General features: G+C 42.1%; 1 protein-coding gene across 2 annotated transcripts in view; it reads right to left on the minus strand.

Moving 5' to 3' along the window:
• Window positions 1-646: 646 nt before the first annotated feature.
• Window positions 647-15,488, minus strand: part of STEAP3 (STEAP3 metalloreductase) — a 54,679-nt gene continuing 39,837 nt past the window's right edge. For both annotated transcript variants that reach the window (XM_037049894.1, XM_037049893.1), the window contains exon 5: window positions 647-3,396. In XM_037049894.1, coding sequence (XP_036905789.1) covers window positions 3,115-3,396 — 282 coding nt within the window. In that variant the 3' untranslated portion in view covers window positions 647-3,114. The remainder of the gene's footprint in view (window positions 3,397-15,488) is intronic.

The following is a 15,488-nucleotide window of genomic DNA, read 5'->3' on the forward strand; positions in this document are numbered from 1 at the left end:
TGTGTCCCATTCCCCAGCTCAGCCTTATGGGGTGGTGAGGACATCCTATATGTTTTTCTAATATTTCCTGGACACCTTGAGCTCTGGACCCCATTACAAATCCCTGTTTGGGGCCCTCCTCTTGGCTGCACCCTGTTACATGTCTACAGATCAACACCATCCATGTCACTTGGGAGCTTATTAGAAAAGCAGTCTCAGGCCCCATCCCAGACCAATGAATGAGAACCTGTGTGTGAACAAGATCCCTAAGTGACTCACATGCACATTATATTTCTAGAGGCACAGCTGCTCTAACCTACATTCAAGGCTGCAGTCCTCAGACACAGCACAGACACTGCTCCCTCCGGGAAGCCTTCCCAGCCTTCCCAGCGCCCCCCCTCCCCACCCCGGCATTGGGCGCTCCTTTCGAATCCCCCTGCTCTTTGTCATCTGGATCTTGCAGGTTTCTTTACTGGCTTGTGGTTGTAGGTCTGCATGCCTGCTCTGCCCTTTCTCGGTGGGGGAGCTCTGGCCCAGATCATTCTGTGCTCACCATGCATGCTGCCTAACTTCAAGCAAGCTCCAGTTACAAGACTCATCAAGCCAATGAACAAAGGAATGAGTGGGTGGGCAGGTGATTGGCAGGACAGAAATAAAAGCCTGAAACTCACAGTAGGGTAGATGTTTATTTTCGCTGCTTCTTAGACAAGCTCTACAAGGTAAAAATTAGACTTTCAGTGGCATACATTTTAAACATCAACTTGACGTGGCATTTAGGATTCCCAGAGCATGTTGGTTTAGGCACTTTTATACCCAGAGGCACATAGAATTTCCCAGGCTCTCAGGGAGTGATTGGCTCTCTTGAGGATGCTGTTGCCAACTGCTTGGTGAGGAAAGGAAGAGAAGCTGCAGGCACAAGTCAAGGCCAAGTGCATAGCCCTCCATACCTTTTATGAGCTGGTTATCCAGTTGGCAGGTGGGCAGGTCCTTTGTTGTCTGTTCCTTCCCGCCACCCACCTTGGCATCCTTTCCCTCCTGAGGAGCACCTGTAGCAGGATGTGGGTGTGAAGGGGAAGGTGCCTACTGGACTTTGTTCTGTCGGCATCTTTGGTATAAGGAATAATCCCAAGGCCCAGGGAGGCTTGGAGAAGGAAGGCAAGCCAATACTGACTGAAGTTGGCCATCCTAGGTGGGTTCCAGCTGGCGACATTCTCCCTGTTACCTGTCAGCAGGAAACTGCTGGGCCCTCATTTTGCCAAGCAAGGGCTGAAACCTCTGCCTCACCTGCCCCTTTGGAGAGATCCTCTCTAAGTCCACTCCATCAGGGCCAATTTAGGAGACAAGCACCTGCCGCTCAGTGTCGGAGCAGCAGACAGAAAATATCTGCAGGAAGCAACAGCTTTTCGGCACTGCCTTCCCGCCATCTGTCACTGGCTTAAAGAGATATTCTTGCATTTGGCTTTTTTTCCCTCTTCACCGAAGGACCCTGATGTACTCCATAGACATGAACTCACAATGCTTCCCCCGGGAGGCAGGGGCATCCTCTCACTCCAACACAATCTGCTCAGCCTTTGCCCACTGGACTTTTTGTTCACCCTAACATGCCCTCTGGCCCAGGAGATCTAAGAAATATGAGTGTGACCCACAGTCCCCCACGCAGAGTAGAGTTCACTGTGCATCTCACTGATGTCTCATCAGGATCTTACCCTCTTTGTGTTCAAGGTGCTTTTTCTGTGGGAATGACAGATGACCTTGTTCTGCCAGGAGCTGGGTGCTGGGGGGTGGGGCTCAGTGGAGAACACTGGTTCACAGGGGAAGTAAAAACAGTTTCAGTAAGAATCAGTGAGGATGGTATATGATTCAGGGGCACATGTCCTATGGCCCTGGCTGTGGTCCAGCCTCTTAGGCTTTGGGGCAGAATTTCAGGTTCGTAGCTTTAGTGGAGAAGACACTCCCAGCTCTTTTGAAATGTAACTGTTCTTTAAGAGGAACTTCGACCAGTGTGGTTTTCTGAGTGCTTGGAAGGCAGGCTCTCTGCCCTGTAGCAGCACAAGACATTTGAAGAGATCCCAGTGTTTTTCCACAGGCCCGATTTAATGAAGACATCCAGTTCTTCAGCCCCCTGGGCAGCCTCGGGAAAGGCTTCCCGTGACTCTGAGTGCTCTGCCTTGGGCACCCTGCCTCTGCACTGACTGTTAGAGGGCCTGCTTCAGGCCTTCCTGGACACATTCACACTAATGACATAAAAGTGAGAAGGCACACTGGTTGAAAGAACGGTCATCACCAACTTAAAGGAAGCAGAGAAATTACACTTGTTCTCAAGATGGGGTTCATTAGTGGCTCCGGGAAGGAGGTGACTTCACACTCCCACAAGAGGGCCAATTTGCAGCCACAGTGGTGACTTCTGACTTTAAGGAAAAAAACTCCCAGTTTAGGGAGGATTAGGGGGAGCAGCTTCAGCCCCAGCCTCCCTTCTTACGCTCCTACCTGGCAAAGGAAGGGCCTTCAGTTGACTGCCGGGGCACAGACACCAGGATTCCCTTCCCACCCACCCCCGCTCCACCCAAAGGTGGTTGGTCAGGGAAGGAGATGCACCCGCTTCTCACTAGCGACTCTTCTGCTTGGTGCCAGATGGAGTCAGGCTCCAGGCCGAGCTCCTGCCTGCCCAGCACCTCAGAGCCCCGGCTCTAAAAAAGCCTTGGGAAAGTAGCCAAAGAGGAGTGGGAGGCACAAATGGATCGACACCACCAAGGGACAAGCCCCTCGTTGCCTTTTCCGTGCAAAAAGTGTGTGTATATCTCTGCAAGTGCCGCAAGAATGTGAGCTGCTGTTCTCCTAGCATCTGGCACTTGCTTTTAAATCTACAAGTTGAACTCCTAGGGACTCAACATTTTAGCTGAGTATAATCACAAATCCTGATATATATAAATGAAATATATATGAACCTATATATCACACGCACGTGTGTGTCATTACTGAATATTACTGAATTACATAAGCATCCCAGGAATTCGGACCTCAAACCACCAATTTGTGCACAATTACACCATACTGCTCAATCAGGGAAGAAAGGTCCTGACAGGCTCAGGGCACTGTCCTGCCTGCATCTGGTTTCCAAAGCCAGATGCAAGCTCTTCACACGTGGCTTGTCTTCTGGGTCGAGGCATGGTCCATTGGCAGTGTGAACTTGACAGCACTGTCCTTCTCCCAGCCCCTCCGGATCCTGGAGAGTCTGTGGCTTAAGCAGGGCAGGAAGAACAGAACCTTGGCCAGGATGACGACACAGGGCACCAGCAGTGTGAGTGTGAAGGTGGGAGGCAGGTAGAACTTGTAGCGGCTCTCCTCAAAGGCACGGGTCCAGCCATAGGTGAGTGTGTGCAGGGTGCTCAGCACCAGGGCCACAAAACCTAGAGTGGACTGCGGAAGAAAGAAGGCAGGAGTGAGGGTGAAGGGATGACGGACACAGTGATTCTACCACTGGGTCACTGCTTGCCCGCAGAGAAGGAAGGAGTGTGACTCTAGCAGTCAGGGCTCTGGGTTCAAATCCCTACCCTATCACTCACACAATGCATGATCTTATCACTACCTAAACTCCCTGAGCCTCAATGTCCCCAAAAGAAAAGCAGGAATAATGTTTCTACCCTTCAGGTATATAAAGATTGATTGATCCATGAGGATTCAATAAAATGACTTACTCATACCTTTTGACACTGAGAGTGGACCTCATTTTATTTTATTTGACTTTAAATAATTGTTTATTTTTTAATTACAGCTGACATACGACATTATATTGGTTTCAGGTGTACAACCCAGTGACTGCACACTATACAACTCACTAAGTGATCACCCAGATAAATCCAATACCCGCCTGACACTATACATAATTATTACAATAGTATTGACCACATTACCTACACTGTACATCCCCACGACCATTCCGTAGCTGCCAATTTGTACTTCCTAATCCCTTCACCTCTTTCACCCAGCCCCCGCCCCCAAACTCCCTCCCATTTTTCCAGAGGAGTTTAGATGTTCAAAGAAGTTTAAAAACATTTAAGCAGTTTTGTGTATGTTTTAGTGTATATTAGAGTAAACAAGTGCCCACCAGCACACTGAAGTCTTCATTTCACAGATAATGCTTGGCCTAAGCCCAGATAACAAAGAGAATTGATTTTAAGTTGATTTAAAGGTAAATAAAAACTAAAAAATGTACTTAGCACTTGGACTTGGCATCAGTAGTAGCTCACTGGGGCCTGAGGCCAGGTGACCTGACACTGTGTATAAAGCCCAGGACACCACACAGAAGCTCTTTGTGGGTGCTGGTCCCTCTCCTCCTGCCCACGCACTGAGTCATGAATAGCAGGCAGAACTTACTCTCCTGCTGGAAAAGAGCTTCATGACCCCGGGGAGATGGAGACCTTTGCAAATCCTAACCAAAACAGTCCAGGCCAGGCTACAGCAGAGCGCCCCAGCCCTTCAGCCACACACCAGTCACTTCCAGCTGAGGTTGGCTCCTGGTCAAGTGCCTGCACATGAGTGTCTGTGGGAGCCACACGGGAGAATAGCTGGGAAGTGCTGCTCTGTACTTCCAGCCTCAGGGACCTTTTGCATGTCAGGTTTCTTTTTCTTTTCTTTTTTTAAATGAAAGGTTTATTTGCTCAGTACACCAACTAGGATGCAAGCACTATCAAGACAAATACACAGAAACAGGCAGATGAAAATCAAACAGTAACTTAGCTTACATGAAAAGAAATCTCTTTAAATGACAACATACTCCCAAGAAGAATCTTTTCTTAAGTGAATTATTTCAATAAAATAAAGGATATGGATTAAGTGGAAGTTAGCTTGTGAATTTTTCTTAAAAATAAAACTCCAACTCTATTTATCTATGCCACTTAAACACTAAAACTAAAATTTCCAAATAAGAGCAAAAGAAGATGAAGGGGTTAGTTACATTTTTTGCTTGAACAGTCCACAGGAAAATGGTTACTGCAAAAACTGTTAACAGGCAGACTGTTAACACTGATTGACCCAAAGATGTACTACACTTCAGTCTCCATGCTTGTCACTGTGCTAAATGTTCCCTATTAGTATGTGTGGTACATTTTGGTCCACAATATAGTTTAATGTCAAGACAGATCCCAATTTGTTACAGATATATACACAATTTGTTGCTTGTTTTGTTTCTAAATATTTATATACATATATTATATATAACATTTATATAATGATATGATTTAATATATAAATATATAAACACAAACAATATATGAATATAAATATTTATATATCTATACATACATATATGTGTATTTTTAAATATATATATTTAAAAACCCAGTAGACTGCCACATACAGAGGTTTCTGCTGAACTACAGATGATACACTCTAGATTCTAGAACTGGTGCTGGTCTTGACTGGTGCTGTGACCCTGGGAGAGTCACTCAGCCTCGGTGAGAAGTGATTCCAAACACTGAAGCTGGAGATGTAGGAGCAGTGCTGTGTAGACCAGCATTCTCCAGCTCCCAGAGAAGGCAGGCGGATGGAGAGGACGGCGCAAGGAAGGTTAAGGCTTTGGGGGGCGGGGAGGAGAGGCAGGGGCAAGTCTGACTGATTCTGTAAGCACCAAGGAGGAGCCACGGAGAGATGTGGGGCAGGAGAGACCTGTGTTTGCTACCTAATGAATGAAAATAGCAGTGATCCATCAAGCAGCGAGCACAAACGCACTTTCTCCAAGGACACAGTGCAAAGGTTTCATTGAAATGTGGCAGCATGATGGTGCCTCAGGGTCCTCTTTATAGGTCAGTTTTGAGTTTTCCACAGAGAAGCTGCAATTGGGCCTCCTGGATCTCCTTTCAGCCCAGCTTGTCAGCACTGAGCCAGGGGCTTGGCTAAGAGACACTGTCTTGTCTGCGTTCCCCTCAGAACAGACGTTGAAGTGGGTTTGATTCTGCTACTGGGCCTCATTCTCCCTCCTCCCTGGTGTGGGGGCAGCTTTGCTAGTACCTGTTCCAGTACAAACACCATGACGGTAAACCACAGTAAATGGAGGAACATATTTTGGAAAAAATTGCTTATAATGCTTTTAATAATATAATGATAAACATTTTCTAATGGCTATTTGTTATAAGTTCATAGAAAGAGTCCCAAGTACATTTTTGACTCCAAATAAAATACTAGCTGCCAAAGATCCCCAATCTCTGCCCTTCCTAGCCACCTCTGGACATTCTTGGTTTTGTGATCACATCAAGGATGCTTTTATCCCATCCTTAACAACTTCCTGGCTTAACATAGCCAGTTAGGGAAAGCCATGGTTGATTCTGTGCCACTACCCAGTTCCGTCATGTTAAAATGGTCAAGTCCCCAAATTGAGAGCTCTGACTGTGAGTCACATGGAACCAAATGCTTCTCAATCCCAGATGAATCTATCGAAATTCCAAATCTCCAAGCTGTGAACAATACCAACCTTTTCTAAGTTCTGATCTATTGATATGGAAGAAAACTGGTTTTCTAAGCTCTGAGAAGATATTTGCAAATCATATACCTGTTGAGGGATTAATATTCAGAATATGTAGAGATGTCTTAAACTCAACAAGAAAAACAAAACAAACAATACAATTCAAAATCAGGCAAAGGAATTGAATAGAAATTTCTCCAGAGAAGATATATGAATGGCCAATAGCACATGAAGAGATGTTCAACATCACTAATCATTAGGGACAGGCAAATGAAAACCACAGCAAGATACCCATTAGGATGGCTACTGTAAAAAACAACAGAAAATTACAAGTGATGGTGAGGATGTGGAGAAATCGAAAACAAGTGCACTGTTGGAGCGAATGTAAAATGGTGCAGCCACTGTGGAAAACAGTATGGCAGTTCCTCAAATAATAAAAATAGAATTACCACGTGATCCAGCAATTTTACTTCCGGATAGATATCCAAAAGAGCGAAACAGGGTCTTCAGAGAGATGTGTACACCCACTTTCATAGCAGTGTTATCCACAGTAGCTAAAATATAGAAGTGCCTATTGACAGATGAATAATATTCATATAAATTACATATATGAATATCAAGCCCTAAAAAGAAAGGAAATTCTGGCACGTGAGATAAGCCAGTCACAAAAACACGGACACTACATGACTCCATTTCTATAGGGCACCTGAGCAATCAAAATCAGAGACAGAAGTACAATGGTGGTTGTCAGGGGCTGGGGTGGGTGTGCGGAGAATGGGACCTTTTTATTTAACAGATACAGAGTTTTAATTCTGCAAGATAAAAAGAGTTCTGGAGGTGAATGGTGGTGATAGTAGTACAACATTATGATTGCACTTAATGCCTCTGACTATACGGTTATATAGGAATGATTAAGGTGGTAACTTTTATGTTACATGTATTTTACCCCAATAAAATAAATTGGGGGGAAATAAGAAGGTCCCAGGATCGATCATCAGGAATCAGTCTCAAACAATCCTGATGACCATCCTGATAGTCCCCAACCAGCAACCCAGCCCCAAACCCTTGTTCCGCCTATGCGTGTGGATTTATGGGGTGTGCTGGGATGGCTGGGAAGTGCCTTTTATCCATGAGGAGTGTACGTAGTTTGTACGTAGTTTGAGACTGTGTTTTTCAAATCTGGCTATACATTAACATCACCTGAGGGGGTTGGGAAGAGATATTAATACCCAAGGCTCAGGCATCTAGAAAGAAGTTTGGCAATTATGTTAATGTGAAGCCAGGACAAAGAACCACCAATTTAGGAGATTCTCATCATGCAGCCCTTTTAGCTGCAGGTTAAGTTCTCATAGCTCCTCTGCCCAGGCCATTGGTTGGGATGAAGCTGGACCTATCTGCTCCTTTGGGGAAGACCCACTAAGGGCCTTGATGTGCTCACACTCTGCATAATGGGGCTGCCCAGATGCCGTACCAATGAGAACCCACCCAGATCTGGGATCTTAGCCCCGGTGGCCCTAGTGAGGCCCGAGCATCTCCCTCGGTGACATGCCTGGGAGCCACTGTCCCCAGCACCTAAGTGGAAAGTGGATTGTGCTGGGCATGTGGGACATACACAGGAGCATGGAACTGGGGCTCCGGTTCATATATCCTCATCCCTTTGCAGCCCCCAATCCCATAGTGACAGATGGCAGGAAGCCCCATCCAGGGGCAGGGTTCACAGGGAGTGCTGACACCCAAAGGCCAGTCAGTAATGAAGGGACTTGTGACCTTCCAATCCCAGTGAAAACCTGTATGATTCCAGCAAGTTAGTTTTCCTAAACTCTGTCTCCTTGGGAACAATTTAAAAATCCCAGAACAAGCTCTGGCTGGTGTGGCTCAGTGGATTGAGTGCCAGCCTGCAAACCCAAAATCCCAGAACAGCCAAAAGGAGGCCAAAAGAAAGAGGTATTCTCATGGGGCACTTAATACCCACACTGCACAAGCTAGAGTCATTTAAAGAAAATAATATTTTTATATATTATATTATATTTTTGTTTTTTTCTTTTTAAAAAAACAAAAATAATTTACTTTTTATAATTTACTTTCAAAATTATTATGTATTACTTTCAGGTATACAGCATTGTGGTTAGACAATCATGTATTGGGCCTCTCAATATTTCCAGTACCCACCTGGTACCACACATAGCTATTACAATATCATTAACTATATTCCTTATGCTGTCCTTTACATCTCAGAGGTTATTTTGTAACTACCAATCTGTACTTCTTAATCTGTTCACCACTTTTTTTACCCAGTTCCCCAACCCCCTATCCCCGGCAACCACCAGTCCACTCTCTATGTCTGTGCATATGTTTCAACATTGTTGGTTGGTTTTGTTCTTTAGATTCCATATATAAGTGAGATCATATGATATTTGTCTCTCTAACTTATTTCATGTAAGGATCTGGAGAAAAAGGAAACTTCATGCACTGTTAGTAGAATGCTGACTGATGAAACCACTATGGAAAACAGTATGGCATTTCCTTAACAAATTAAAAATGGTACTGCCTTATGACCCAGCAATTCCAGTTCTGGGTATTTATCTGAAGAAACTCAAAACACTAATTTGAAAGAATATATGTACCCCTATTTCATTACAGTGTTACTTACAATGGGGACGCTATGGAAGAAACCCAAGTGCCTATCAATAGACAAGTGGATAAAAAAGCTGTGGTACATATATGCAATGGAATATTACTCTGTCATAAAAAAGAATGAAATCTTTCCATTTATAACAGCATGGATGGACCTAAAGGGTATTAGAGCCATTTTTATTACACATAAGCTTGTTAGCAAAAAAGCAGCAGTCAGATGGTGGGTGGTTCTTACTGGTGCTCAGTTACCGTGGTAACTAGGGGCATTGGACAAGTGCTAGTCTCTGCCATTATTTCTGGCCAGCGGCTGGAGTGGGTGAGGCCACATGAAGTTCCTTTATCTGAGGTGCTAAGAACTGAACTCCAATTTCTCTGACCAGGTGAGCTGTACCTACCTGAGTATTTTGTCATCTAATAATTTTTCTCTCCTTTTAAAAAAATTTACTTTTCAGTTACAGTTGACATTCAATATTATTTTGTTAGTTTCAGGTGTAGCTTAGTGGTTAGACAATTATGTAATTTACAAACTGATCCCACTGATTTCCCAAGCATCCATCTAGCCCCATACAGTTATTACACTATTATTGGCTACATCTCCTGTGCTGCACTTTACATCCAGTGACTATTTTGTAACTGCTGATTTTTACTTCTTAATCTCTTCACTGTTTTTACCCAGTCTCCCAACCTGCTCCCTCTGGCACCATCAGTTTGTTTTCTGCATCTATAAGTCTGATTCTCTTTCTATTTGCTCATTTATTTTGTTCTTTAGATTCCACATTTAGGTGAAATCATATGGTATTTTTCTTTCTCTGATTTATTTCACTTAGCATTATACACTCTGGGTCCATCCATGTTGTTGCAAATGGTAAAATTTCATTCATTTTTTAAGGCCCCATAATATCCCACTGTATACATGTACCACAACATTTTTATCCACAATGGTCACTTGGGTTGCACTTCCATATATTGGCTACGGTAAATAGTGCTGCAATAAACACAGGGGTGAATATATCTTTCCAAATTAGTATTATGGGTTCTTTTGATTAAATGCCCAGAAGCGGAACTGCTGGTTAGCAACATAATTCCATTTCTAATTTTTTGAGGAACCTCCATACTGTTTTCCTGAGTGGCTTCACCAATCTGCATTCCCACCAACAGGGCACGAAGGTTCCTTTTTCTAACCCTCCTTGCTGATATTTACTGTTTGTTGACTTACTGATGATAGCCATTCTAACAGGTATGAGGTAACGTCTCACTGTGTTTTCTTTTTCAAATTTTTTTACTTATTGATTTGAGAGAGAGAGATTTGTTGTTCCACTTATTTAAGCACTCACTGGTTGATTCTTGTATGTGCCCTGACTGGAGATCAAACTTGCAACCCTGGCATATTGGGAGGATGCTCTAACCAACTGGGCTACCAGGCCAGGACTCTCACTGTGGTTTTAATTTGCATTTCTCTATTGACTAGTGACACTGAGCATCTTTTCGTATGTCTATTGGCTATCTGTATGTCCTCTTTGGAGAAGTATCTATTGAGGTCCTCAAGCTATTTTTACATTGTAGTGGGTATTTTTAGGTGTTAATATGAGTACTTTATAAATTGTGGATATTAACCCCTTATCAGATGTATCATTGGTGAATACGTTCTCCTCTTCAGTGGGTTGTCTTTTTATTTTGTTGATGGTTTCCTTTGCTGTGTGAAAACTTTTTAGTTTGATGTAGTACCATTTTTGAATCTTTCTTTTGTTTTCCTTGCCTGAGAATATATATCAGAAAAAAAATTACTGCCTTGGCTGGCATATATGTCTTTTATTATGTTGAGGTATGTACCATCTATTCCCACTTTGCTGAGAGTTTTTACCATAATGCATACTTAATTTTGTCAAATGTTTTTTCTGCATCTGTTGATATGATACGATTTTTATTCTTCATTATGTTTATGTGATATGTCACATTAATTGATTTGTAAATACTGAAACAACCTTGCATCCGAGGATTAAATTCCATTTGATCATGGTGTATAATCTTTGTAGCTGAATTCAATTTACAAATGTTTTGTTGAAGATTTTTGCATCTATGTTAATCAGGCATACTAGCTTACAATTTTCTTTCTTTCTTAAAAAGATTTTATTTATTTATTTTTGGAAATAGGAGGTGGGAGGGAGAAAGAGAGGGAGAGAAACATCAATGCATGAAAGATATTGCCTCTTGCATGCACCCAACCAGGGACCTGGTCTGTAACCCAGGCATGTGCCCTGACCAGGACTTGAACCAGTGACCTTTTGGTTCACAGGCCGGTGCTCAACTACTGAGACACAACAATCAGGGCTAATTTTCCTTTTTTCAAAATGTAACTTTGTCTTGTTTTGGAACCAGGGTAATGCTGGTCCTATTAAATGAGCTTGGGAGTCAGTCTTACCTCCCTTTGAATTTTTGGGAACAGTTTGAGAAGGGTAGGTGTTAAGTCTTCTTTCAATGTTTGGTAAAATTTACCAGTGAAGCCATCCAGTCCAGGACATTTGCCTGTTGAAAGTTTTGGGATTACTGATTCAATTTTGTTGGTTGTAATCAGTCTGTTCAGATTTTCTGTTTCTTCTTGCTTAGGTCTTAGAAGATTCTATTTTTTCAGGAATTTATCCTTATCTTCCTAATTGTCCAATTTGTTGGCATATAATTGTTTGTGGTTGTTTCATATAATCCTTTGTATTTCTTTTTTTATTTTGTTTATTCACTTTAGAGACATAAGAAGGGAGGGAGAACAAGAGGGAGAGAAACATCAATTGGTTGTCTCTCACACGCCAACTGGGGACCTGGCCCGCAAACCAGGCATGTGCCCTGACTGGGAATTGAACTGGTGACCTTTCAGTTGCAGGCTGGTGCTCAATCCATTGAGCCACCCCAGCCAGGGCAATCCTTTTTATTTCTGTGGTGTCATTTGCGATTTTCCTCTTTTATTTCTGGTTTTATTTATTTGGGTCGACTCTTTTTTTCTTTATGAGTCCAGTTAAAGGTTTATCTTTTCAAAGAACCAGCCATTGGTTTCATTGATCTTTTGTATTTTTTTATATTCTATTTTATTTATTTCTGTTCTGATCTTTATAGTTACTTTGGGCTTTTTTGCTGTTCTTTTTCAAATTCCTTTAAGTGTACAAGCCAGACTGTTTTATTGAGATTTTTATTGTTTCCTGAGATGGGCCAGTATTGCTATGAATTTCCTTCTTAGGACTGTTTTCACTGTGTTCCATGGATTTGGGAGATTATTGTGTTTTTATCTTCATTTGTTTAAAAAAAAATCTTTAGCTTTCTTCCTTGATCTCATTGTTAACACACTGTTTAGTAACATGTTATTTAGCCTCCATATCTTTGTGTGTTTTTCAGTTTTATTCTTGCGATTGATTTCTAGTTTCATGGTCAGAGAAGATGCTTGATATGATTTTAATCTTCTTAAATTTATTTATACTTGTTTTTTGTCATAACATATGGTCTGCCCTAGAAAATGTTCCATGTACACTTGAAAAGAATACATTCTATTTGTTGCTTTGAGGTGAAATGCTCTGAAGATATCAATTACATCCATCTGATCTAGTGTGTCATTTAGGGCCATTGTTTCCTTGTTGATTTTCTGTCTGGAAGATGTATCTATTGATGTCAATGGTGTGAAAGTCCCCTACTATGAGTATATTATTGTCAACCTCTCCCTTTATGTCCATCAATAGTTGCTTTATAAAGGTGCTCCTATATTGGGTGTATAAATGGTTATATTCTCTTGGAATGATTCTTTTATCATTATGTAATGTCCTTCTTTGTCTCTTATTATGCCCTTTGTTTTAAAGTCTATTCTGTCTGGTATAAGCATTGCTACTCCAGGTTTTTGTTTTGTTTTGGTTTTGGTTTTTTTTCTGCATGAAATATCTTTTTCCATCCCTTTAATTTCAGTCTTGTATGTCTTTCAAGCTAAAGTAGGATATATATATATATACATATATATATACATATATATATATACACCCATATATATATATGTCTTATTTTCTTATCCATTCAACTACCTGTGTCTTTAAAGTGGAGCATTTGATTTGCTTGCATTTAGTGATATTGATAGGTAAATAGTTGCTGCCATTTTATTCCTCATATTTATGTTTATTTTTCCCGTCTTTTTGAAGAAGTCCCTTTAGCATTTTTTGTAATACTGTTTTAGTGGTGATGAATGCCTATAGCTTTTTGTTTTTTAAAAAAAGATTCTAATTATTTATTTTGAGAGAAAGGGGAAGGGAGGGAGAAAAAGCAGGGGAGAGAGGGAAAGAAACATTGATATGTGAGAGATACATCAATCAGTTGCCCCTTCCACATCCCTAACTGGGGACCTGGCCTGCAACCCAGGCATGTGCCCTGACTGGAAATTGAATCAGTGACTTTTTGGTTCATAGGCTATCACTTAATCCACTGAGTCACACCAGCCAGGGCTCCTTTAGCTTGTTCTTGTCTGGGAGGTTCTTAATTTCCTCTCTCAATTTTAAATAATAGCCTTCTTGGGTAGAGCAGTTTTGGCTGTAGTTCCTTGCTTTTTATCACTTTCAATATTTCATGCTAATCTCTTCTAGACTGTGAAGTTTCTTTTGAGAAATCAGCTGATAGTCTTATGGTAGCTACCTGTCTTTTTTTTACTGCTTTTAAGATTCTCTTTGTCTTTAACCTTTGGTATTTTAATAATCATATATCTTGGTGTGGGCCTCTTTGGGTTCATCTATGCTTCCAGGACTTGTGTATGTTTTTCTTCAACAGATGAGGGAAGTTTTCAGTCATTATTTCTTCAAATAGGATCTCAATGCCTTGGTCTTTCTCTTCTTCTGGTACTCCCTATGATGCAGATGTCATTAGACTTGAGGTTGTCCCAAAGGTCCCTTAAACTATCCTCATTTTTTATTTTATTTTATTTTTTAAAAGCTTTTATTTCTTTTTAGAGAGAGAGGAAGGGAGGGAGAAAGACAGGGAGAGAAACATCAGTGTTTGAGAGGTACATCAATCAGTTGCCTCCCGCATGCCCCCCAACTGTGGACCGGCCCACATCCCAGGCACGTGTCCTGAGTAGAAATCAAACTGGTGACCTTTTGGTTCACAGGCCGGCACTCATTCCACTGAACCACACCAGCCAGGGCAAAAGTATTCTCATTTTTAAAATTCCTTTTTCTCTTTCCTGCCATGTGACTTTTATATACCTTCAACTCATACACTTTACATGTCATTAACTCAAATCCTACTGATGACCATAGGAGGGGGACACAGACATAAATGAAGATACAGATGCTTTGAGAGGCTAAAAACTGTGTAATGGTGCAGGGCTAAAGAGTGGTGATCCTGGACAAAAACTCAGGTATGCTGGCTCCAAACCTGTCTCCCCTGCCCAGAGATTGCCACACACTGACTGCGTCATGCACACCTATGAGTCACACAAGAAGCTGGCAAACTGCCTCCAAAGCCATCCCATGGCATGCCCAGGCATCTGAGTCCATAGGTCAAGAAAGCTCTGTGACTTCAAACTATTTTCCATGGTGGCTCAGAGTGAGAATCACATTTGACACTATTGCCCAGTACACAACCAGGCATACTGCATATGTATATGTAACTCTTGAAGCAACACAGCTTAAAAAATATTTATCCTTACAACATGATATGCACTGTGATGTTTTCTTTCCCATTCTACTCTATTTTATGTTTTAAAGGCTGGCTGTAAGCCACTAAATTGATTTCATGACCACCAGTGAATATCAATCACAGTTTGCACACAGTGACCTGGACCATTCTCATGCCCAGGGTTGGGGTCTTCTGGTGTTTTCCTTGCTGCCTTCTACTAACTCAGAAATGGCTAATTGGTAGCTAGTCAGAGATAATGGAAATGTGACCACACACCCTAAGAATAATAGCAAAATGCCTTTTATCTTTCTTTCACTCATAATCTCTCACAGTGGCTACTGGCATCCTTGTAGGACAGGCCCCAGGGTAATCACAGCTCTCCTCCCATCAGCTCTCCTCTCTCCTTGGAGAAGCAGAGCATTTGCTGCTTTTGTGGACAGAATGCCGGCAACTGGTTTCTGCAAGTAAAGCCCTGCCTTTCTCCCATTTCCCATTTTCTCAAACCCCTGCTCTTGCAGTGACAGGAGGACTTTCAGGTTTACCTTTTTAATTCTTCAATATGTAAAGCAGAGTGTGGCTGCTAAGGTCCCAGTCAGGTTGGCTAACAAAACAAATCCTCTGGCTTTCTCAGGCAGCCAGAGCCCACCTTGTAATCTGTGGCTGCTTAAGGGAGTAACTTTCTGGTGAGTTGAACAATCTACAGTCTATTTTAATTGTGGATAAACCGTGCACCCTGGGATACTCCAGGCAGAAACAGAAAAATCCTAGATTTGAGCGTGAAATCCAT

The sequence above is a fragment of the Sturnira hondurensis genome, unplaced genomic scaffold, assembly GCF_014824575.4.
Source record: "Sturnira hondurensis isolate 20B ecotype Veracruz unplaced genomic scaffold, ASM1482457v3 Scaffold0006496, whole genome shotgun sequence".
NCBI lineage: Eukaryota > Metazoa > Chordata > Mammalia > Chiroptera > Phyllostomidae > Sturnira > Sturnira hondurensis.